Source organism: Pectinophora gossypiella, chromosome 20 (genome assembly GCF_024362695.1).
Source record: "Pectinophora gossypiella chromosome 20, ilPecGoss1.1, whole genome shotgun sequence".
Classification (NCBI taxonomy): domain Eukaryota; kingdom Metazoa; phylum Arthropoda; class Insecta; order Lepidoptera; family Gelechiidae; genus Pectinophora; species Pectinophora gossypiella.
In genome coordinates this window covers 6550581-6571880 of record NC_065423.1, presented here as the reverse complement: position 1 = coordinate 6571880, position 21300 = coordinate 6550581, and the positions used below count along the sequence as shown (strand labels likewise).

The 21300-nt window shown below is 38.3% G+C and overlaps 4 protein-coding genes across 4 annotated transcripts in view; 3 read left to right on the top strand and 1 right to left on the bottom strand.

Moving 5' to 3' along the window:
• LOC126376006 (rabphilin-3A) overlaps positions 1–1788 on the top strand; it is a 65057-nt gene extending 63269 nt beyond the window's left edge. The window contains exon 10 of the mRNA XM_050023156.1: positions 117–1788. Within this exon, the coding sequence (XP_049879113.1) occupies positions 117–414 (298 nt within the window). The 3' untranslated portion in view covers positions 415–1788. The remainder of the gene's footprint in view (positions 1–116) is intronic.
• Positions 1789–2858: 1070 nt separating this feature from the next.
• LOC126376029 (SH3 domain-containing protein Dlish) lies at positions 2859–10377 on the top strand. Its single transcript, XM_050023186.1, has 7 exons — positions 2859–3207; positions 4135–4328; positions 4790–4977; positions 6131–6300; positions 6914–7012; positions 7979–8133; positions 8922–10377. The coding sequence occupies exons 1-7, from the start codon at positions 3159–3161 to the stop codon at positions 9084–9086; spliced, it is 1020 nt and encodes a 339-aa protein (XP_049879143.1). The 5' UTR covers positions 2859–3158; the 3' UTR covers positions 9087–10377.
• A 128-nt stretch (positions 10378–10505) lies between these two features.
• On the bottom strand, positions 10506–13233 carry LOC126376049 (28S ribosomal protein S15, mitochondrial). The gene is made up of 5 exons (XM_050023214.1): positions 12941–13233; positions 12703–12836; positions 12316–12389; positions 11890–12011; positions 10506–10869 (listed from the first exon to the last, which is right to left on the bottom strand). The coding sequence occupies exons 1-5, from the start codon at positions 13126–13128 to the stop codon at positions 10554–10556; spliced, it is 834 nt and encodes a 277-aa protein (XP_049879171.1). The 5' UTR covers positions 13129–13233; the 3' UTR covers positions 10506–10553.
• A 2095-nt stretch (positions 13234–15328) lies between these two features.
• On the top strand, positions 15329–18205 carry LOC126376394 (MORN repeat-containing protein 5). Its single transcript, XM_050023720.1, has 4 exons — positions 15329–15351; positions 16375–16499; positions 16967–17153; positions 18025–18205. The coding sequence occupies exons 1-4, from the start codon at positions 15329–15331 to the stop codon at positions 18203–18205; spliced, it is 516 nt and encodes a 171-aa protein (XP_049879677.1).
• The last annotated feature ends 3095 nt before the right edge of the window (positions 18206–21300 follow it).

Genomic DNA, 21300 nt, shown 5'->3' with positions numbered 1-21300 from the left:
ACGAGTATTTACAACACGATTTGGATGCTTTTTTAAAAAGACTCCTTCACGAATGTCTATTTGTTTATAGGATGTCAGTGACCGAAAGTTTATTTATTTTATTTTCATTTCCACAGACATTTAGACCCAGACCCTTATCACAAGAAGCACAAGACATCCATCAAATGGCGCAACCTGAACCCAGTATGGAACGAAGAATTCCTCTTCGAAACTCGTCCAACAGAACTATCTAGGCAAAACCTAACCCTCACAGTATGGGACAAGGATTACGGAAAACCGAACGATTTTCTAGGAAGTCTGGTACTAGGAGCTAGTAGTAAAGGGAGGAGGCTAAAACATTGGATGGATTGCATCAAGTTCCCTGACCACAGACATGAGCAATGGCATTCGTTGACTGACACTCAGCATCTATAAAAATATAAGCATATCTTGAAACAGTTACCTGCATTATCAGGCTCATATATCGCCTGCGAAGCGACATATGAACCAACGGCATTGGCTGCGCGGTAATTAAACCAATTCTATTGGTTTGAATATCGCTTAGCGCGAGATTTGAGTGCAGAATTAAGAAAAGTTGCCTATTTTATTGACATTATAAACAAAAAGCTTGTCCTTATTCTTATTTATCTCCACCGCTGATGTTATATCTAGTCATTGTTAATAAAGGTATAAGGGCAGTAGGCATTACATAATTGAATTATTAGCTTTGGACGAATTCTCTTACGAACAACTTTCTTGATGTAAGAATTTACACGTACTTAAAACTACACCTAAATTCTTTTTTTAAACCAAGTTTCGGTTCTCTGGAATTATAGTAGATATCTATGGTATTGATTTTGAATAATCTTGACTGGTTTCTATTTCTAGATTAGCATTTTCTAATTTATCTTTGACCCAGTCATGTAGCCTTAGTGTAGCCTACTTTTTGGCCAATATTCAGTGTCATAAATAAGGCTACCCATGGACACATAACTACTTACTGATGTGACAATGTATTGTGGTGCTTGATAGATGAAAATTATTATTTTAAAATTATTTTCCAAAAGAAATTCTAATTCTAGTTATCTTCACAAGAAAATATAATTGACGTTACAGCTGGTATTCATCTGGTATTGCTTAATTATGCGATAAGTATAAATAATAATTTTGATTAAGTACCCATGTGACATGTTATAGCCAATTTATTGAGGGACTTTCCAATCTACATTCCCCAAACACACGATAGATGGCGTTGTTCACTTTACCTATTTACTCATTGCTGGGGTACCTACATAATTATTCAAAAATGTAATGTGGCAGAATCATATTATATAAAGCTAATAGTTGCTTGATATTTGGAACACATCATATAGGTATATAATGATGTTGCTACCTTATATTGCTTCTCTTTATTTTGATCAGAATAATAATGGGTGGAAGTTGTAATTGTACGTTGATCTAATAAAAGGGGTCATCATTTATACTCAAAAACAATATAAAAACGATAAAAGATGCATAATATATGTCGTTTATACATGAAATTAGAAGTTTAAACGAAGAAAAAACTTAAAACAACCCCATCTATCGTGTTTTTGGGGAACGCCGATTGGAAAGGCCCTCAAAACATGATAAATAGATCAGTAAATTATAATTAACGAAAATGTACTACCTAGTCGTTATCTAGGTTTCTAGACACATTACGAATGTTATCATAAATCGGTGGTATTTTTATATTTAAATGTTTTGAATGTGCCAAAATTTAAAGTATTATATAAATTTAAAGTAATTGTTATATTAGAAATATACTTATACGAAAAAATAAATGCTTTTTTATGAGAATGTGCGTAGTCCCCGGGCTAGGCAATCGTCTGTCGATCATGACCTATGCAGAAGTAGTTTTCGCTCACGCGAGTCCCTCTCAAATCTACCGTCTACAGGTAATACAAAATCGTTTCATGCGGAAAGCCACGGGAGCTCCGTGGTTCCTTCGCAATGAAAATCTGCAGATTGACGTAGGTCTACCAATCAATGCCCAATAGCTCAAATTACCTTCAAAACGTTTTTTCGATTCTGCTCCGCAGCACCCAAATCCCCTGGTAGTTGCGGCTTCCGAATACATCCCGGACGGTACTGAAAAGTATCGGCGTCCGAAGGACGTAATATATGATCCCGATGACCCGATTACTCTAGCCATAAGGCAGCCAATCAACTCGCAACACCAATCACTTCAGGACCCCGATACCGACCCCGCCGGCGTAATCGACGACTTCCCTCAATCAGCGCTTATCGCTATCGACCCACGAGGGTCGATTAATTCTTTCAATTATTTTTCCTCTCAGGCGTCGTCTGAGCCGAGGTTCGCGCCCAGCTGGGCACCCTAAGGCCTGTTGTCTGTAACGTTATACCTACCGGGTGATAGCCTTCAGCGCTCCCCATTTGTCCGGCGAAATAGTTAAAAAAACGGCTAGACACAATTTTTGACAGTTATTAGAATTACAACTTTTACGATGGTTTGGAGAACCTTATCATGAAGCCCCATTGATCATCAGCTGCGCATCCGCATGCGCTTAGTGGGATGAACAGCGGCAACCTCCCAAACTTGCAGACAATATGATAAGAAAACTACACAAGCTAGGATGAAAAATGGTCTAAGACCTACAAACGAGTATATACTTAGGTAGGTACTTACATTAATTATGATACGAGTTTTATAATACCAAGGTCCATGTTCTTTGGTTAGGTGGGTTAGCCTAACCCACACGGGTTACGGTTAGGTATAAACACGGCTGATGAATCGTGAAGATCACTTTTATTAAACAGCTTCCGGCGGATAGAGTCAGTGCAGCGGGAAGATATGACTGACAAAATTCATTTGAAATAAATATGTTTATAATTGAAACGTTGCATTTTATTTAATTTTATTAAGAATAATAAAAAATAAATCGTTCGTTACTCTGAATTTGTGCCACCTATACCGAAACGCAAAGCTTCAAAGTTCAAAACGACACTGTTCATACATAGCAACAACAAAACGCAGCGCAACAAAAAAAAGTTGTTTTGTGAACTTTCTTGACATGTAGAAACCGTGTGAAAATCGTTTATTTTTGCTGAAACTGTGGTTTATTTAGTGAAGTATTTAACTATTTTGTTTTTTACTGTTAATTTATGTGTAAATCAACATGGCGTTCCTCTGTCCAGTTAGAATTAGACGGAACAAGAAGAAGAAATGTGAGTAATGCAGAGCTTTCGTGAGAACTTTTATGTCAATGACCTCAGGACTTTCTATATCATTTTGTATTTATATACAAAACTAGTACTTTTTGTTGCTTTACTTGATTAATGCTTTTTGATAACGACCAAGTGACCGTATATAGGTACTAAGCTAGTCCAAAAAAATAGAAGAAAACTTGTGGAGTTTGCAAGTCCCTTATTGAGAACTTTTATTCCTTAACCACTTTTAATGATTAAAAACTCATAAATATCTGTCGTTAAAATAACGGCGGTAGGTAGGTTCGGCAACATAATTATAATATGTAGAAATTGATAGTTTCTACTGTTAGCAGAAAATAATATTCATAATAAAATAACTAAATCAATGATTAACCTCCTAACGACTTTTTTTAACCGACTTCTTTTCATTTCATAATCAATAACCATCATCATTATAAATTTTCCAACTGAACATTACTTACAGTATCAGAAATGATACAAGAAAAGCACCCCCAATGCTACTGAATCAAAGATATTGCACCCGTAACATTTTACTTTATTCAGCTCTGTATGATATACCTAATTAATTTGTTAGGTTAGGTGCCTAGGTACTCAGAAGAGTGATGTGTCAGGAATGTAGCGCTTTATAGACCTTGAATGTAGAATAAATAAATAGGTAGCTGTTGTAGTTTTCTAGCTTCCTAGATACCTCACAAAAAATTTACAAGTTCCTGCTTCATATTAATTTCATTCGAAAATTCCACATGTCCATGCTGCATACAAAATCAATCAAAATTCCCATCTCATAGTGCACTCTAACCTCTACCTCGTTAGGTACACTCTAACCAACTTCCTTTTTACTAATATATTATGTATTATTATAAGTAATACATTAGTAATAAGGAAGTGAATGTGTCAACTACATTAATTACTTATAATTCACAGCAAGCAGCGGGGACTCAGACAAAGACCTTTCGAGACCAAGCTCCGGTCTCAGCCCCGGCATGGGCAGGATCACCGGCTCAGCTAGTATTGAGACTCTAGTGCGGGTTGGCATTGAGAAGGAGCATGGCCTCAGCCCTGATTCTAAGATGGTGGTGCTACATGACTTTGCTCCTTGTGTTGATGATGAGCTTGAGGTTAGTATGAAATAGATTAAGTAGAATATAATTAGTAGTAGTAGTTAGTAGTTTGAGTAGTAGCAGAGAATATAAGTGGTTTATGGTAAGTGAATTATTTTGATTGTTAATAAATAAATAAATCTTGGCATGTCATGCAAGTTTAAAGAAGAAATATTCAATGAAAATTAGTTGTTTTAAGATTGAATAATCAGATCAAGAGCACTACCTAAATGGGGACCATAGCTCCAGGATTTAAAGACGATGGATTAGCCTGAAATGGCACAACAGAGCAGAGAAAGAGGTCTAGGTGAGCCGACCCCAAAAGACATGGGAAATAGCAAAAAGAAAGTCAAGAGCTTTTATAAAAAAAAATCACAACTTTATCTAAATATTTTCATTAGAATTAAGGTTAAAATAATCTTAAAAAAAATTATATATTATTGGTTATCAATTGTAAATTGGATTTTATAATATTACAGGTGAAAAGAGGACAAATCGTAAATGTATTGTACAGAGAAAACGATTGGGTGTATGTTATACTGGCAGAGTCTAGGCGGGAAGGCTTTATACCACATTCATACTGTGCTCCCTGCGAACATCATGACTTAAAGAAGAAACTGCCGAGGAGTAGGTCGCCCGCCGACTTAGCTCATAGAGACGTCTCACAGTTTGTATAATTTATATTTGTTATTTCAGTGTACATTTGACAATATTTAACTACAAATTATTCGATAAATTCTTTGTTTTTTTTATAAGCTGGATGCTATGCAGGCCTTATTTCATGCACTGTATCACTGCAAGCTGTAAGATCTATTGTGATCGCCGCCTTATGCTACAGTTCACCTCTATTCACATAGTGTAGTATTAGTTTAGAGGTGAGATGTTTTTATTTATATTTCTTACGCCAACTACCGGGCCAGGCACCTCGGCCTGACGGGGTGCCTCCCTGAGGTGGTCAGCAACGTCGAAGGACTGTTAGACTTCCTTGGGGAACTAGGCTGGCTGCCCAGCCAGCCGTTTCAAGTATCACGCAAAATAGGCGCTCAGACGTCGAGTTGCGGAAATCGGCCCGCGAATACCAATACCAATATTTCTTACATTCAATTTTCATTACTTTTTTCCCACATAAATATATATTCTGGGCTAAGCCCCTCGTCCATCTATAACTAAAAAACACCATTTTTTTTTTTTTTTTGGTAACGAAGGGGAAATCCTCATGGATACCTCGCCACCCGGGGGAGCGACGAGGTTATGTCGGACTCCTACCGACTAAAACCCCTCCGATGGCCCTCTGCGGTGCATGTCGGGGAGCTCCGGGATCTCTGTCGAACGCACCGGTGCTCCCCTCGCACTTGCTTTCACTAAAGCGCGTCCCGGGGTAGATCCCCACCCCTACGCCATCCCAGTTTTACGGCGATGCGAGGCCATATCGCATTGCCGTCCATCCCGGAGATCGTGTGTTGAGTGGTTCGGGCCCCCGCCCTTATCACTCACGATCCCCAGTGTCCCCTTTCAGTCGCCTCTTACGACAGGCAGGGGGTACCGTAGCCCTATTCTTGCGCCCGGAACTACAGGGCGGATGCTGATTCCCTAGGCAAGGAAACATCCTGAGCGAGTATCGCCTCCCTTCACCCGTAACCGCCGCAATAAAATTCCCAACCCAATTTAATTAAACAATTGCACTATTTCATATATCTATCTACTTATTTATTTATCTACTTTAGAAGTTCATAAAATGCACGATCTTCTTCATTTTCTTGTCTTTTAAAGATTTAAAAAAATATATAAATTCTAACTTCAAAGCTTAATTCCTTCACCAGGTTGTCAGTATCGGATGGAGGGGCCACAAATGACGGACACTCAGAGCTGGGCAGTGAGGGAGAGGCCTGCCCGTTCAGCAAGGATCCCTCCGGTCGTTATGTGGTGCTCTACACATTCACTGCCCGAGATGAGAATGATGTTGATGTCGAGAGAGGGGAGTTTGTCACAGGTTGGTATCAGTATCAGTGATCGGGATGGATCATCACTAATTTAAGAGCCGCGCTCTTGTCGGTATAGTATTCTCCATGTTACTTTTAGGGAAAACAGGGCAGTGGTTTCCTCGCATTCCGCCGCGCAGTACTCTGTCTAACGCGAGTGGGATGGCGCCCAGAGTAGTCTATTTCAAAGCCGCTTAACATATACGCCTCTCAAATCTTGAATCTCGAAACACAATATTCGAATTTTTATTAAATATTTATTTTTGTGAATTATTTTTATAATTTTTATGTTACATATTTGTATTATTTTTTGGTTATTATTAGTTATTTATGTATTTGTGTCTTAGCTGTTTGTCTGGATTAACAAACTTTCAAGACTTTACTTATAGTATCACAAACAGTTTACTTTTACTTAATAACCATAACATTCAGGGTTATTGAACCCAAAAAAAAATTGAAAAGAATAATCACTCTTAGTATAAGATATTATTTTAAATAAAACAACAATGCCTAAAACATCTACAAGTTGCGATTGATCGAATATTATTACTCGCTCTGTTTCCTGAATAACTATTACGAGTAGCAGTTATATTCGAAATTACGGGTAAATTATTTTCTTTCCAGTACTGAATAGAGAGGATCCAGATTGGTACTGGATAGTGCGGAGTGATGGACAAGAAGGTTTTATACCCTCCGGTTTTGTTTACCCAGCCGTTGTTCAAGGTAAGTATGGTCTTAACGGTGCATTTCCACAGAAGCTGAGCTGCGCGGAGCTGAGCAGAGACTTATAAAAATTTACCAATCACATTGCTCAAAATACACATCTCGTCTCCGCTCCGATTCAGTGAAACAGTGTTAGCGGAGTTGACAAGATTTACATTAAAATATATGGTGCGCTGGGATAAGCGTGGCATAGCGGTATGAAGCTTAGTAGAGCTTTGCGGGATGAAGCGGAGCTGTGCGGTGTAGAGCAGGGTTGCGAGGGGTAACGCGACGTCAGGCGGAAAATGTATTCACAGCCCCGTTCAGCTCATCTCCACTTCACAGCTCCGCTCCGCTAGTCTCAGCTCTGCTCGGCTCCACCCAGCTACACAACTCAGCCCTGCGCCGCTCATCTCTGCGCAGCTTTAGTGGAAACACCTACCTATTTACACGGCTCTGCTCCGCTCAACTCCGCGCAGGTCCAATTCTGTGGAAAAGCACCCTAAACCAGTGTCATTGCAAATTATTTGGTTTTAACTACTTGTCTACCGGAACATAATCTCCAGATATCAGACACAATATATTTTACGCACAATGTAAAATATATTTTGTCTGATATCTCCACAGATAGGTAGTTAAATTGTTTCATCCAAATCTAGCAACATTTACCAGCTTACATGCATCAGTACAATTGGAATTGAATAAAGATATTTTTAAATAAAGATATTTTTGAATTTGAATTGATGTATTTCGCTAGAATGAGCCCATTCTCCTTTTAATTTGTTTGTCTTATATCCAAAAAAGTACATTAAGAAGATAGGTATCTAATTTTTAATCAAGTTCTTTCACCCTAAAGTTGAATAGAGGAAATTGCTATTTAGCTATAAGGCAGACGATTGTGCTTCTCTTGTGTTTTTGTGTAATGAAGCGTATTGTACTGTATATCTTAGTGATGTTCTATTTTTGTTTAATTTGTTTGTCTTCCAGCAACCCAGCAGGACAACCCGCAGCCGCTGCTATCGCCGCCCTCGACGAACCCCAACAACACGTTGTTGTCCAACAACACAACACTCAACACCACCCCCACAGACAACGACGGACGGTACCACGGCACTGAGCTAGTCATGCTTTACGATTACAAGGTAAATGCCTTTTGTATTTATTTTAAAAACAATCTATTTTGATAACAAAGACAAAAAATATATCACTTCTAATTGGCTAATTGACAGTTTTCGGACAAGTATTATTTTAATATTATAATTACTAACGCTTATTTCATACCTCTTAAAATATTTTATTACTTAAAGTTTATATATAGGTAATATAAAAAACTTATTTTTCTTCACTAATTTCAAATTTCGCTCGACATCAGTTGGTCACGTGACGTGTTTTTGGGCCCTGTGCCGAGGTTTTTCTTGCAGCTTCTTTTCCCCGGCTATACAGGTTGTGAGAAGCTGTAGTAGTTTTAGGCGGATGAGACGTTCATTATGTAAAAATTGACGATTCAAAGTGTAACTATGTTACCAACTGAATAAAGATATTTTTGAATTTGAATAGATAGGTTTTGTTTACTTTGTGATATTTGACGTCACTCCAAGCTCAATCATGGCCGCCCGTGTTATGGGTGCTTGTCACAGATAAAAAATCCCTATCTTATTTTGTAAAAATAATAAGTAAATATTTACATATTTTAAAAATATTTATTTTATTCAGCTTGTAACTCAACCACAGCCCACGCGGCACAGCAACCACTTCGAGCCGTACGACGTCTATCTACCATAATATATATATTCGCTGAATCTATTGGTCTAAGCCCTCGATACAATTCGGCGCCTTTGCTGTGCAGACTCCGCTGGACGTATAAAGAAAAACCATAGAGCCATAAACAAGTACTAAACTTCACTTATATTCAACTTCAATTATGTTACAGGCGCAAGCTCCAGATGATCTATCTGTGAAGCGTGGAGAATGGGTGTACGCGGACCTGACCCAGCAGACGGTGGAGGGCTGGCTATGGGCGCACGCGCCCAAGTCGCGGCGATCCGGGTTCATCCCCACGGCGTATGCGCGCGCGCCGCACACCACCTCTCTTTGAGTACAAGAGCCGGGGACTCATTTGTGGTTAGGACCATGAATATTGACTTCATGGATCATATTACATACAGAGCGAAATTGACACCATGCCGAATACTGAGGGGGGTGATACAGCTCATGATTCTGAGTTGATATCAAGTGGATATTTCCGTCGCAAAAGTATGGAACTGAAAATAATTAAAAAAAAAGCACTAAGATTTTCAATTAATTGTTCATGAACTTTGCGACGGAAAATCTTGATAATAACTCAGAATGACGGCGTGAATCGTCCCTCTCAGTTTTCACCGTTGTTTTACGTTGTTCCTATCAAGCAGAAAGCGATAACGCGTTCTACGTTCGCTGTGTTGTACCTTACGTTTCATAGACTTACAACACAGCGAAATCAATAGAGTACAATGCTCAATTCAAAGAACGAGTGACCGCCTTCTGCCTGATGCAATGTTAAGAGTAACACGGGGAAATGAGGAGTCACAGGCGTCCCCCTGTGACAAAGTTATTACACATTTATGCAATCCAAAACACATTTGAATCCTAGCAATGGTTTGTTAGATTGGTCTTGTCACCAAGTGATAGTGCTTACCGGTTTTTATTGGCCCTCGTGCATAAATGAAGCTATTTTGTTAAATTATGATAATTAGTCTTCAATGCCCCATAATGGAGAAAATTTTGTATCGAGAGAAATAATGCTATGGCTACTCCCCTCAAACTCTGTCTCAAACATAGTGATTTATATTCTCTTTGCTGCCCTCCAATCCGCCGGAGGCCCGTTGTGCTCTATGTACGTAACAATTTAATGGAATATTTTAAAAGTGCCTCTTGAAAGTTATCTTTTTTAGCTTGTAAATAACTGCCATTTCGTCTAGTTGGAAACAGAAAAGTGCTATTATGAATACTTAGAAAGTAGTTATTTTCTTTGGCAATTAATTTGTAATACTCTTTCATTATCATGTGTGCCAACATTTTCATATATTTCGTGATATTTAAATTAAATAATAAAATATACACATGGCTTTAAAAAGAAATATTTTGGACAAAATATTCAAGGCAGACTACAAAAAATGTCTTCCGCATTTTAAAATTAGCGTTAAGAACTTGACATTCCATATTAAAACACTAGATTATAAGCAAGCAGCGTATGTAATCTCTTATTTTATAAGTTATTGTTGAAAATAATCATTTTTTGTAAAATATCCGTCCAAATTAGACTGATTTCGTCAATACAAATATTTTTGTCACATTTTTACATTAGCCGTTAAGATTTATTACGTATTTTTAATACAACTAAAAAAGTACTTTTATCTTTTATTTTATCTTATACCTAGTTTTGCTTTGCAACTGAAACTATCTTCCCCATTTTTACTAGATTTATTTTCGATCAAACAGAGAGAACTGTGAAAATCATAATAGAAATAACAAAAGATAAACATTCTACATTCATAAATATATTTCCGACAACATTACACTAGGGTTATTCAATACTCGTATCTACAATAAGGTTTCGCTTCTTTTTCTTTGCTTTTTGTTTAATATCATCTTTAATCTTCCAGGTCTCCAACTGCTGTTCAACTTTCTTTATATCTTGTTCTGACACTGTCACTGGTAACTGCAATTCTATCTGTTCACCCCTAATAAACTTCAATGCGGCGAGTTTCTCCGTCAAGAATGGACCTTGTTGGCTTTCTAGAAGGTTCCTGTAGTCGTTCAGTTTGCTGTTTCTTATGTCGTCACAGTGCATCTCTGTCAGTTTCCGGAGGGACTCTTTACGCGTCAGTTTATGGTAGGATCTAAAAAGATGGATTGTTAGTTTAAAATAGAGCATAAATGATGCTAAACTATTTTACTGCCACTTTATATAAATGGGAATAGATAAGAAGTTTGACAGCCCCCTGTGAAAAGCCTGCAGGGAGGTGAAGGAGACAGTGGTCTACATGCTACTGGAGCGCATAGGAGCCACCAACTATCGGGCCAGGCATCTTTTTGTGACAGGGTGCTTCCCTGAGGTAGTCGGCAACATTAGAGGCTTATAAGACTTAAGACTTCCTTGGGGAATCAGGCTGGCTGGAGCGAAGCTGTTTCAAGTACCATGCAAAATGGACGCTCAGACATCGAGTTGCGGATAACGGCCCGCGAATACCAATAGATAATCATGTTTATAAATTATAAACAACCAGATAGATAGATAGATAGATATAGCCTTTATTATGGACTTATAGTAACATTTTTTATTTTTTTTTATTTATTTTTTTATAGCTTATACATAATATTAAAAAGAAAAAAAGATGTGTTTAATTATGCTCTTCGTCCATTTGTCTTTTGACAAAGGCCTCCTCCAGCTCTTTCCACTTATCCCTGTCTCTCGCCAGCCTTCTCCACATATTTCCTGCTGTATTTTTTATCTCTTCTTCCCATCTCTTAATTGGTCTTCCTCTTTCTTGTTCCGTATCTGGGGTACCACTCGGTTACGTCTTTATATTTTATTGTAGTTTATAGTTCAGCTCTCTAATTCATAGAGAGCTATAAACAACCAATCATTATTAAATATTGATAGGTATCTTATTGCCAGACAAAATGTAGTGAAGTATACATGTAGAACATGTAGGAGAAAGATCTGTGTTCAGTAATCTATATTTACTTATCACTTATTTATTTTATTCTTATTCTTATTATATGTTTTGTTATATTTTATGTCTAAAGTGGCATATTAGAAGCGTACAGTTGATAAATAACATGATAAAGTTATGTAGGTTTCATTATTATATTATTAGCGACATATTGGAAATAATTATTATAAACATATAGCTTACTCAGGATGATCTTTATATTCAATGTTAAGCTTCTCCAGGAGCCATTCAAACTTCTTGTAATCATACTGCCTCAGGAATTTCAGCAGCTTCTTCCTTTTGTCAATCAACTCTTGAGCTGTTTTCTGTAATTTAAACACAATGCAAGCATTGAATATACATAGTATAAGCTTGAAAAACCATCTTTGGGTTGAAGAATATTGAATTGAAAATAGAAGTAACAAGTATAAAAATTTTAAATATATAAAATAATATTTAGAGTGTGATGTTAATTTTGTTTTCTGGCCTAGACAAATACAGAAACATAGTCAAATATAGCAACATGTTTTGAACAAATGTTTCTGGAAATTACAATCGAAATGGTTTTATATCTATTCCATACCAATATCTACATAACGTACCTACCTAAGTGATAAAAAGAAAAATTACCTTTGCACCAACATTTCTGGGAAACCTCTCAAGATTGTCTTGTAGACACCTAATCTGCCCTGTGATCCTTGCAACTGGAATGAAACAAAATTATTATTTACACCACATCAACAAAGTAAATTGTAGAGGCAGGAGCCTCATAGCTTAGGATAGGTACCCAAAACTGTAGGTCACTATTATGTTGTGTTTATCTTTAATAAATGAAGCAACTAGCCCTCGCGGCACGAAAACCGCGTCGCTGGCTGCTCGATTTATATCAATAGTTTTGACCAATAGCTGTAAGACTTCTATATAGATAGCGTTTGCTATCGGTCCGACCAATTGATATATTTCGCAAAGCGCGCGGCGCAGGTTGCCGTGCAGACCCCACTAAAAAATATTACTTACTTCTGCTCTCGGCTGTGTTTTCATCATATGCATGCCGCTTCACCCTGTCCATTAATTCTTTCCTCACTAATGCATTGTACTCCTTTGATCCAAGATGTGCTACCGAAAATATTTTCTTCACAACCTCTGGGGCACTGGAAAAGACAAACTTACCATGAAAAAAGAAAAGACAGGTTATGTTTTTATCGACATCAGAAAATAATTATTTGTGTACTTCCGGTAAAAAAAATACACTTACTCTTTGATTTCTTCAGACAAGGCATAGTCCTTTCCCAGAGCAGTTTCAGGAATTGGTGGTAAGCCCTCTAAATCGCCAGATCTTTCGGGTTTGTATGCAGGCGTATAAGGAGGTCTCACCCATTGTATATTCACAGTATGCTTTATTCCACGAGTCTGTATAATAGAAGACGTAACTCGCCGCAACATTTTGGTTTTATTTATATTATATTACTTTAAATATAAAGATAATTTCTCAAATATACAACACAGAACAGAACACAATCTTTATCCTACTACCAATACGATAATAATCTTCATATAAAAATGTGACTTTTTTGTACACTACGTTATACTAGCAACGATAATTATATTTTTGATTTTTACCAGCAATGGATAGCAAACTACTAAGACACATACGCAGAAGTTAACAGAATTAGAAATTGACACTGTCATTTTGTTTCTTTGTCATTTTCATTTTGAATGTTTTGGATAGTAGCTTTTTTATAAATTACTTAGATGTTTGCGCGGCACGGTGTATTTTAAATCGGACTTATAGAAAAACTACGTTTTTTCAATTCAATCTAAGAAAAAAAACATTCTGGAACGGCTAGAATCCTAAAATATTTCTTCTAAGGCTAGAATAGCTCACTTATAGTAAGAATCACGAGAGAAGTTAGTAAAAGAAGTCTGTAAGGAAAATCTACGGGATTATAATAGAACTACCCCCGTTGTTGTTTTAGGTCCTATGTTGACTTAACCGTCTTCCAATATAACGTTTTATTACAAGTGCCGAATTTGATTCTAATACTAATAGGCTAACGTATATTATAGGCTGTTTATAAAACAAGCTCTCGGCACATAATTCAGACCGCGTATAGTAGCTGACCTCTGAGTACCTATAAGTATCTAAATAATGAATAAGTATACCTAGAGGTCAATGAATATAGCCTACAGCCCTCAGGATTATTGTTACTGCCTACAAAATTACAACTCGTAAATATATTAATGTAAAGTATTAATTACCTATAGGCACATAAATACTTGTCTCAAATAGTATAAATTGTCAAAATATAAAAAAAACATCATCATAACAAATTCGAAGCGCGCGTCGTATAAGTAATACATAATTTCTACATTACATCATTTCGGAGTAGCTAGAAAATAAGGTAACTGATTACTATGGTACCTTTCGTGTCTTAACACATGCCCTAAATATGCAACTGTTTTCTTGTTGACGGTCTGCAAAAGTTCGCGTTTTCTTTGAACTTGCTGCAGAACTTCCTCGTTGGTAACCCGTTGAGTCCAACCTATAGAACAACCTAATGACTGACATCCTCTTATTATTCTTCTAGTTACTTACAGATAAATAATTACAGCAAGATGCCGTTGACAAAGAACAGTGGTGATGATGATAAAACTACTATCGTTCTAAGCCGTAAATCACGCGGACTGTCCATGTGAGTGTTCCATATTTCAGAATCGGATCCAGTTTTTATGTCAGAGGGGCGGTCACCAGATAGCAGACAACCTATCTCCGTAGAGAATTAGATAAAAATGGAGAGGCCAATGACCCAACCTGTCGCCCTGGAGGGATTTTGAATGTCAGGAAATAAAAGCTCTCGTGAAGCCAAGCCTATAGTTCTTTATGAAGAATATAGGTAACATAAAACAACAACAACAGTGGCTGCAAGTTGTCTTTGATTACTTGTGGCTCTGCCCACCCCATTAGGGATTACGGGCGTGAGTTTATGTATGTATGTATGTAGGTAACATAAACAGCCTATATTCGTAAGAGGGAGTATGGAGCATAGTCCACCCTATGTCCACCCCATATAACCCACCGAAGCTGCTCCGCTGCGGGTCGGTAGAAGTGTTTTACAGCTAATAGCCGGGACCAACGTACCCTCCAAAGCGCGGATAGTCAGCAGCGGGACATGCGACGTATCACGCACTGTTCCATCCAAACACCATCCTTCTAAACATGTTGGTGTAGTAGAAAGCTCAGTGAGGTGTGGGTAGTTACTTAGTTCATCTTGCGATGGGTGTACATCTGACTCATCATCACTAATTTAAGAGCCACGCTCTTGTCGGTGTAGCATCCTCCATCCTACTTTACACCTCTACCACGCCACTCACCACCTCTCTTTGTACCTCTGACTACCCACCACCATCGGCATAAAATTTATGTTATGAATCTGTTCATCTCAACAGGGTAGCAAGAATTCCTGGAATCCATGGCGAAATAGGTCTTACTCATTGGATTGACATCCTGAGAAATTTTCAAGAATCCCAAAAGGCTCCGTGTTAGTGAGTAATCTAACTCCTTATACCTGATGAGGTATATTTTAATGAAAAGACCTTACCATTCTTCTGTGTTTCCTCTCTCTTTTTAGGGTTCCGAACCAAAATGGTAAAAAAGGAACCTTTATGGTGAGAGTAAGTCCGTCCAGTCAAAAAGCATCTGAACGGAAACATCAGATTTTCTTTTATACTTACAAGTCACATACAGTTGGCGACAGTGTGTCGCCATAGAGTCTTTTGTCCATGACTGGGGGGGGGGGGGGGATACATATCTAAACATCATCTTCATGTCGTCAAAGTCTTACCAGGAGACGACGAAGTATGTTTATCAAGGATCATTGTAGCGATTAGGTAACTCTGTGACTAGGGCAACCGAACTTCGACTGTCCGCATATAACACGAAATAAAGATGGCCATGTAGGTAGGTACAGTCATGAGCAATATAATGTACCCACTTTAGGACTCTGTCGCACTAACATATTTGACATTTAGTGAGACTCACAGTTCAATTTGTTAAAAAGGTTAATGTGACATGGTACTAAAGTGTATACATATTAATGCTCGTGACCGTACGCCACGTCGTGTTAGCACTCTTTATTATATTATTTAATTCAGGCCACTCATCATCATCATTTCCTCAGCGTTATCCAGTTTGCACAGAGACCGCTTACCTAACCTGAAGATTTGACGGGTCCGGTTTTTTACAGAAGCGACTGCCTGTCTGACCTTCCAACCCGCGAAGGGAAAACCAGCCCAATACATGTTAGGTCACATACCTCTGAAAATGCGGGAATGTGGAAAACGATGTTTTCCTTTGCCGCTGAGCACGTGGTAATCATTTATGATCCAAACATGAATTCGAACAACCAATTTCTAAAATCATAGGTTTAGGCCCGTGCTGGATTCGAGCCTGCGACTTTACAGTGAGAGTCAAGCATTCTTGCGAACAAGTTCCAGCCAGCAGCCCCGTATCTAGAGGGGATTGAACCTGGGGGTTGGGGGGGGGGGGAACTGGGTTTTGTATTTTGAGGGGCTGAGGGGTGCCACTTTGAGGTCTCTCGTCACCTAAATATGTTGCCAGGGCCGCCACTGGCCACATCAGCCGCTGGAGTGCAATCAATTCGCGCTCTCAAATGTTAACTCACCCAACAGTTCACTGTCGGAGAGGACGAACAAAGCCCACCTGGTGGAAAAGGAGTTCCCCACGCACTCCTCGTACAGAGGTACTTGGACCATCTTCGGGGATGGAAACGGAACCTTCGTGTTTCCCAGTAAAGGTAGGCCCATAATAATACTTATAAAATTCAGCAATTTCTACTTTTTATAACGTAACATAACATCATAGAGGTAGAAACATCCACTCCTCGCCAGCCATGTTTAACACATTGACAGTCCCCATACAAGATGTTTTGACTTCCTTGTAAATCCCGCATACTACTTCAATTTTTATACGTCCTGTTAAAAACGCAAATAATAGCTTTGCCACAGATCCTATAATACTAACGTGCATTGCTTAATAAAGCTGAATAAACATACATTTCATCATCATCAGCCCATTAACGTCCCCACTGCTTGGGCACGGGCCTTCCCTATGAATAGGGAGATCGGGCCTTAAACCACCACGCGGGCCCAGTGCGGATTGGTGGTTATTAACGACTGCTAATGCAGCCGGGACCAACGGTTAGAAGTGACCTACCTTAATGCATGTGCATGAAATATATTGGTTTATCTTCCGATTTTCCAGCGGTGTCGTATGAAGGGTCGTTCGCGGATGGTAACTTCCATGGCGAAGGTTACCTCACATACGACAACGGACTGATCCTGAAGGGGCAGTGGGTTAAAGGCAAAATGACAGAACGGAAACTGGTGTTCCCCGATGGACTTGAGTTCGACGAGGTGGAGTGGAACTACTGCTGTCCTACTGATAGGAGGTAGGTACCTAATTTACTAAGCTATTTTATTTAAATCCACCAACCCGCAGTGGAACAGCATAGTGGAGTATGCTGCATACCCCCTCCGGTTGATTGAGGTGAGGCCTGTACCCAGCAGTGGGACGTATACCTATAGGCTTTTTATGTTATGTATTTTATTTAAAACCTGAATTTGGTGCAATGCTGAGGAAAAAATGAAATTATTTACGACATCACCTCAATAACCTCAAAAATAACAGTATTTCTCCACTATTTAGTTATTATACATATAAACCTTCCTCTTGAATCACTCTATCTACTTATTTAAAAAAACAGCATCATAACCTGTTGCGTAGTTGGGATAAAGGGACAAAAAAGCGACTTTGTTTTATACTATGTAGTGATGATAGTGACTAGCGGACCCGACCGACTTCGCCCTTTCAAAAAGTTGATAAATATGATTGAATTTCAACTTTGTATAGCGTTAATAAAGCGCAAATTGATTCTTTAAAAAAAACTAAAAACAAATCATGAATTTTGCGACAGAAAATTCCACTTGATATTAACTCAGAATCATAGCCTGAATCATCCCCCTCGTCATTCGTTACGATGTCACTAACACCCGGTATATAGGCTATTTATATTAATAAACGTATTATGTTATGTTGTCATGCCTGGTTTGACACACTGGCGAGCAGGAGAATGAAACGCCATCAAACCAACAACAATCCACCAGTTGGAGACTTCTCCTGCAGAGTGTGCGGTAGAGTTTGCCGCTCTAGGATTGGCTTGCACAGCCATGAAAGAAAGTGCATTTCTTCGAGGCAATGACGTCATAAATCGTCTGAAACAGACGTATAAGGCCAATGATGATGTTATGTTAAATTTCCAGATACACGAAAGAATATGACTTTGGCCTGGAGCCAGCAGGTCGTTCGTACGTGACGTCAGAAAAGCCCCCGGTAACCATCCCGCCGGGGTACTACGACTGCGGCGACGGCTTCTACGAGCCCAACACTTGCTGCGTGTACAAGTATGATGACCTCACTGCCATCCTCAGGTGGGCGCATTGATAGTTAAATCCACTTGGTATTTTATCCCTCGAGAAACCTAACTAGGGGCATAGAATAAGGAATAATACTACGGCTTTGGGTATAGATACTGATTCCAGTACTTACACACCATCTAATTTTATTTTCCCTAGTTTGGTTAGGACATTACATCTGATTGGCTGATCACCTGATTGTCCGAAAGTAAGATGATCCGTGCTTCGGAAAGCAACGCAACGTTAAGCCGTTGGTCCCAGTTACTACTTACTGATGTAAGTAAGTAGTGGTTACGTGAGTCAGGTCAGGGACCTTTGGAGGCTCAATAATAACCCTGACACCAGGGTTGATGAGCTTGGTAATCCACCTCACAACCCACACGAGAGAAGAAGAGATAAGTTATACCTGTAATTTTTTTATCCGCCGAAAAGGAAAGTATACCACTCAATATACCAATCAGTACTTAGTTATGTTACGTAGGTCGTATATTTGTTGACGTGTAATATTTATTATGAATAAAGAATTGAATTGAATTGAATTGAATTGGTCCCCACATGTCGTCTTACAGAGAAAACCACGTAAACACATTTTTGAAAAATTTCAGTATCTCTCTGTCTGTATTTATCGTCGCATTGTAGTTTTCTTTGCTGTACAGTTTTGAAAATAATAAAAATACAAGGACACATAGGCGACCTTTCTTCAAGCAATAACTCTGCGTCTATCTCCAGTGGAGGTGTAGCAAACATTCTGTTATGCGAGGTACCTACCTAATAACTCTACATCGCAGGTATCCAAAGCTTGATGAGCAGGCATGGATAACACGGACTTGTCGCAAGGCTCCTGAGGGCTACGTCGGTCCCTGCACGTTCTTCTATGAAGGCTTCGTCCCGCCAACCCTGGAGATTGAAACCCCTCCACCGCCCGCTGCGCGCACCAAGACCTTTTTGTCCGAGGCACCTAGTATGGACTTACAAGACGTAAGTATCAAGAATTGAATGTATTTCGAGGTATTTATATACTTACATGAAAACTTGAGCTTGAGTTTTCAAATGTCGACTGTAGTAATACTTTAATTACAGATATTAGCTTTAAATAATTAAAAAGTACTTACCTAACACCCATCGTCGCCATGATGTTATAGAGTAAAATACAGAGAGAAAAACTCTGTGTAAAATAACATAAATTTTAGTGTCTACACGGAGCATTGTGGTGGGGTGTGTTCATATATCCCCTCTGGGTGATTGAGATTGAAGGGAGACATGTACCCAGCAGAGGGCGTATTATAACAATTTTATTATGTATAATGTGAGTAGGTATCTAATTTTCTATAGGCTTGCGTCTGACAGCATGCATTTAGGTACTAACTTGGCCGATACAATTTAAAGTGTGTCAGGATCGAAGCAAATGAAATTCTGTAGTCTCTGCTTACTGTGACTTTATGTACGTCTTTATACTTTATAAGCTCACGAATATATCCCAATTGGGGTAGCCAGCACACCTCATCAAGGTTTTTGTTAGACCAACGTGATAGGTGGTGAGCCGTATCGCCGTCTGTGTAACCTGTGTTAGTGAAAACTGTGCTTAAGATAAATTGTAGCTAAACTATTAATTTTATCTATACTATTTATCAAATCTAGCTCTACGATGATGAAGATGAGGACCGTCATTGGAGACGCCTGCGTTTCTCGAGAGCCTCCCGAGCGAGCACAGTGAGTGATTGGAGACAACGGTGCGCATTCAAATTTGATCCTTAGGCTCTATCGCACAAGCGACTTCAGCTAAATCTGTGGAATTTAGTAGATATTTAGCTAAACACAAGAGTCAAAAGTCACTTCTACTTATATTTAGATATAGAATTTGTTTATCTACAAAGCCATTGCAGTATAAAAATAAGAAATGGCTTCTTTTTTTAAGGTCGTTATCTAAATACTTACCTACTCGTAAGTACTTACTTAGTTATTTTTTGATTGACGCTTGTACTGTGGTTGATTTGTACTTTACTTATATGTCTGGATTTATCACGGGTCCTTTATGAATTATCTAATAATTATCGCACTCCCGCTCTTTTTCTCGCTCTAGCTAATGACAGATCTGAGTGACAGAAAACGATAGAATACAACAGTGCGATGCGATGCGGCCAGATGTAGATCGACCCTTACCTTACCTGTATGATTATATAATACATGTCTACTTAATATTAAGTAATTATGTGAAAAAATCCTTTGTTACCTGCCTACTACGAATAATTTAGTAATTCGTTCCAATGATAATCTTAACGTATACTTACAACTTTATTAAGAGAAGTACTTTAGTCTTTTTGTCTATCCATAGACAGGTAACTTACTTATATAGTTAAGATTTATTTTTGTTTATTTTGCCCCGGAATTAATTTATTTTTTATTTTAATGTTTCTGGTTTTGGTACGCCGATGTAATTGTTTTAAATAAGAGTAATGCTGTTTAGTTTTGAATGTTGGCGGTACTTTCCTTGTTTTAAGAAAGAAAATGTCCTTTATATGTTATTCTAATTAGATTTACCTTCGTTTAGCCAGCTAATTCTTTTAAGAGAAAAATACAATAAAGGATTTGCGTATATACATAGTTTTACTTATATATTTTTTTAGATAACAAAATATTTTTTATCAAAGAACTCATACGGAAGGACATGTTTGTTTATAATATTTGTAAAGTCTCCTAGAAGAAAGTGGATAATCAATGTGAGTAAACAGAAACAGTAGGTACCTTACCTTACCTTATTGATGTGTTGACCAACTTACATAGACTGTTCTAAAATTTTAAAAATAAATTATACAATTCAGTGAGGGATTTTCCAGACACGTTCCCTAAAACAATATAGACGGCCCTGTAAATTTATTCTTTCATTTAACCATCTAATTTCATGGATAACAGACCTCGCTGGAAGGCTTTGTTTTTGGGTATTTGTGTGTATACACACAGGCACAATACATCTTCCGCCCATTATTCTGATCAAAATAAAGGAAAGCAGGTAAATAACAGCATAATTCTTTACATAATCTGCGGGCTTAGCACCGTAAACGTGCGACTCTTTCTCGCCTCGACATACGTCACCCATCACACTCTCTCACAGTACTGCACAGAAAG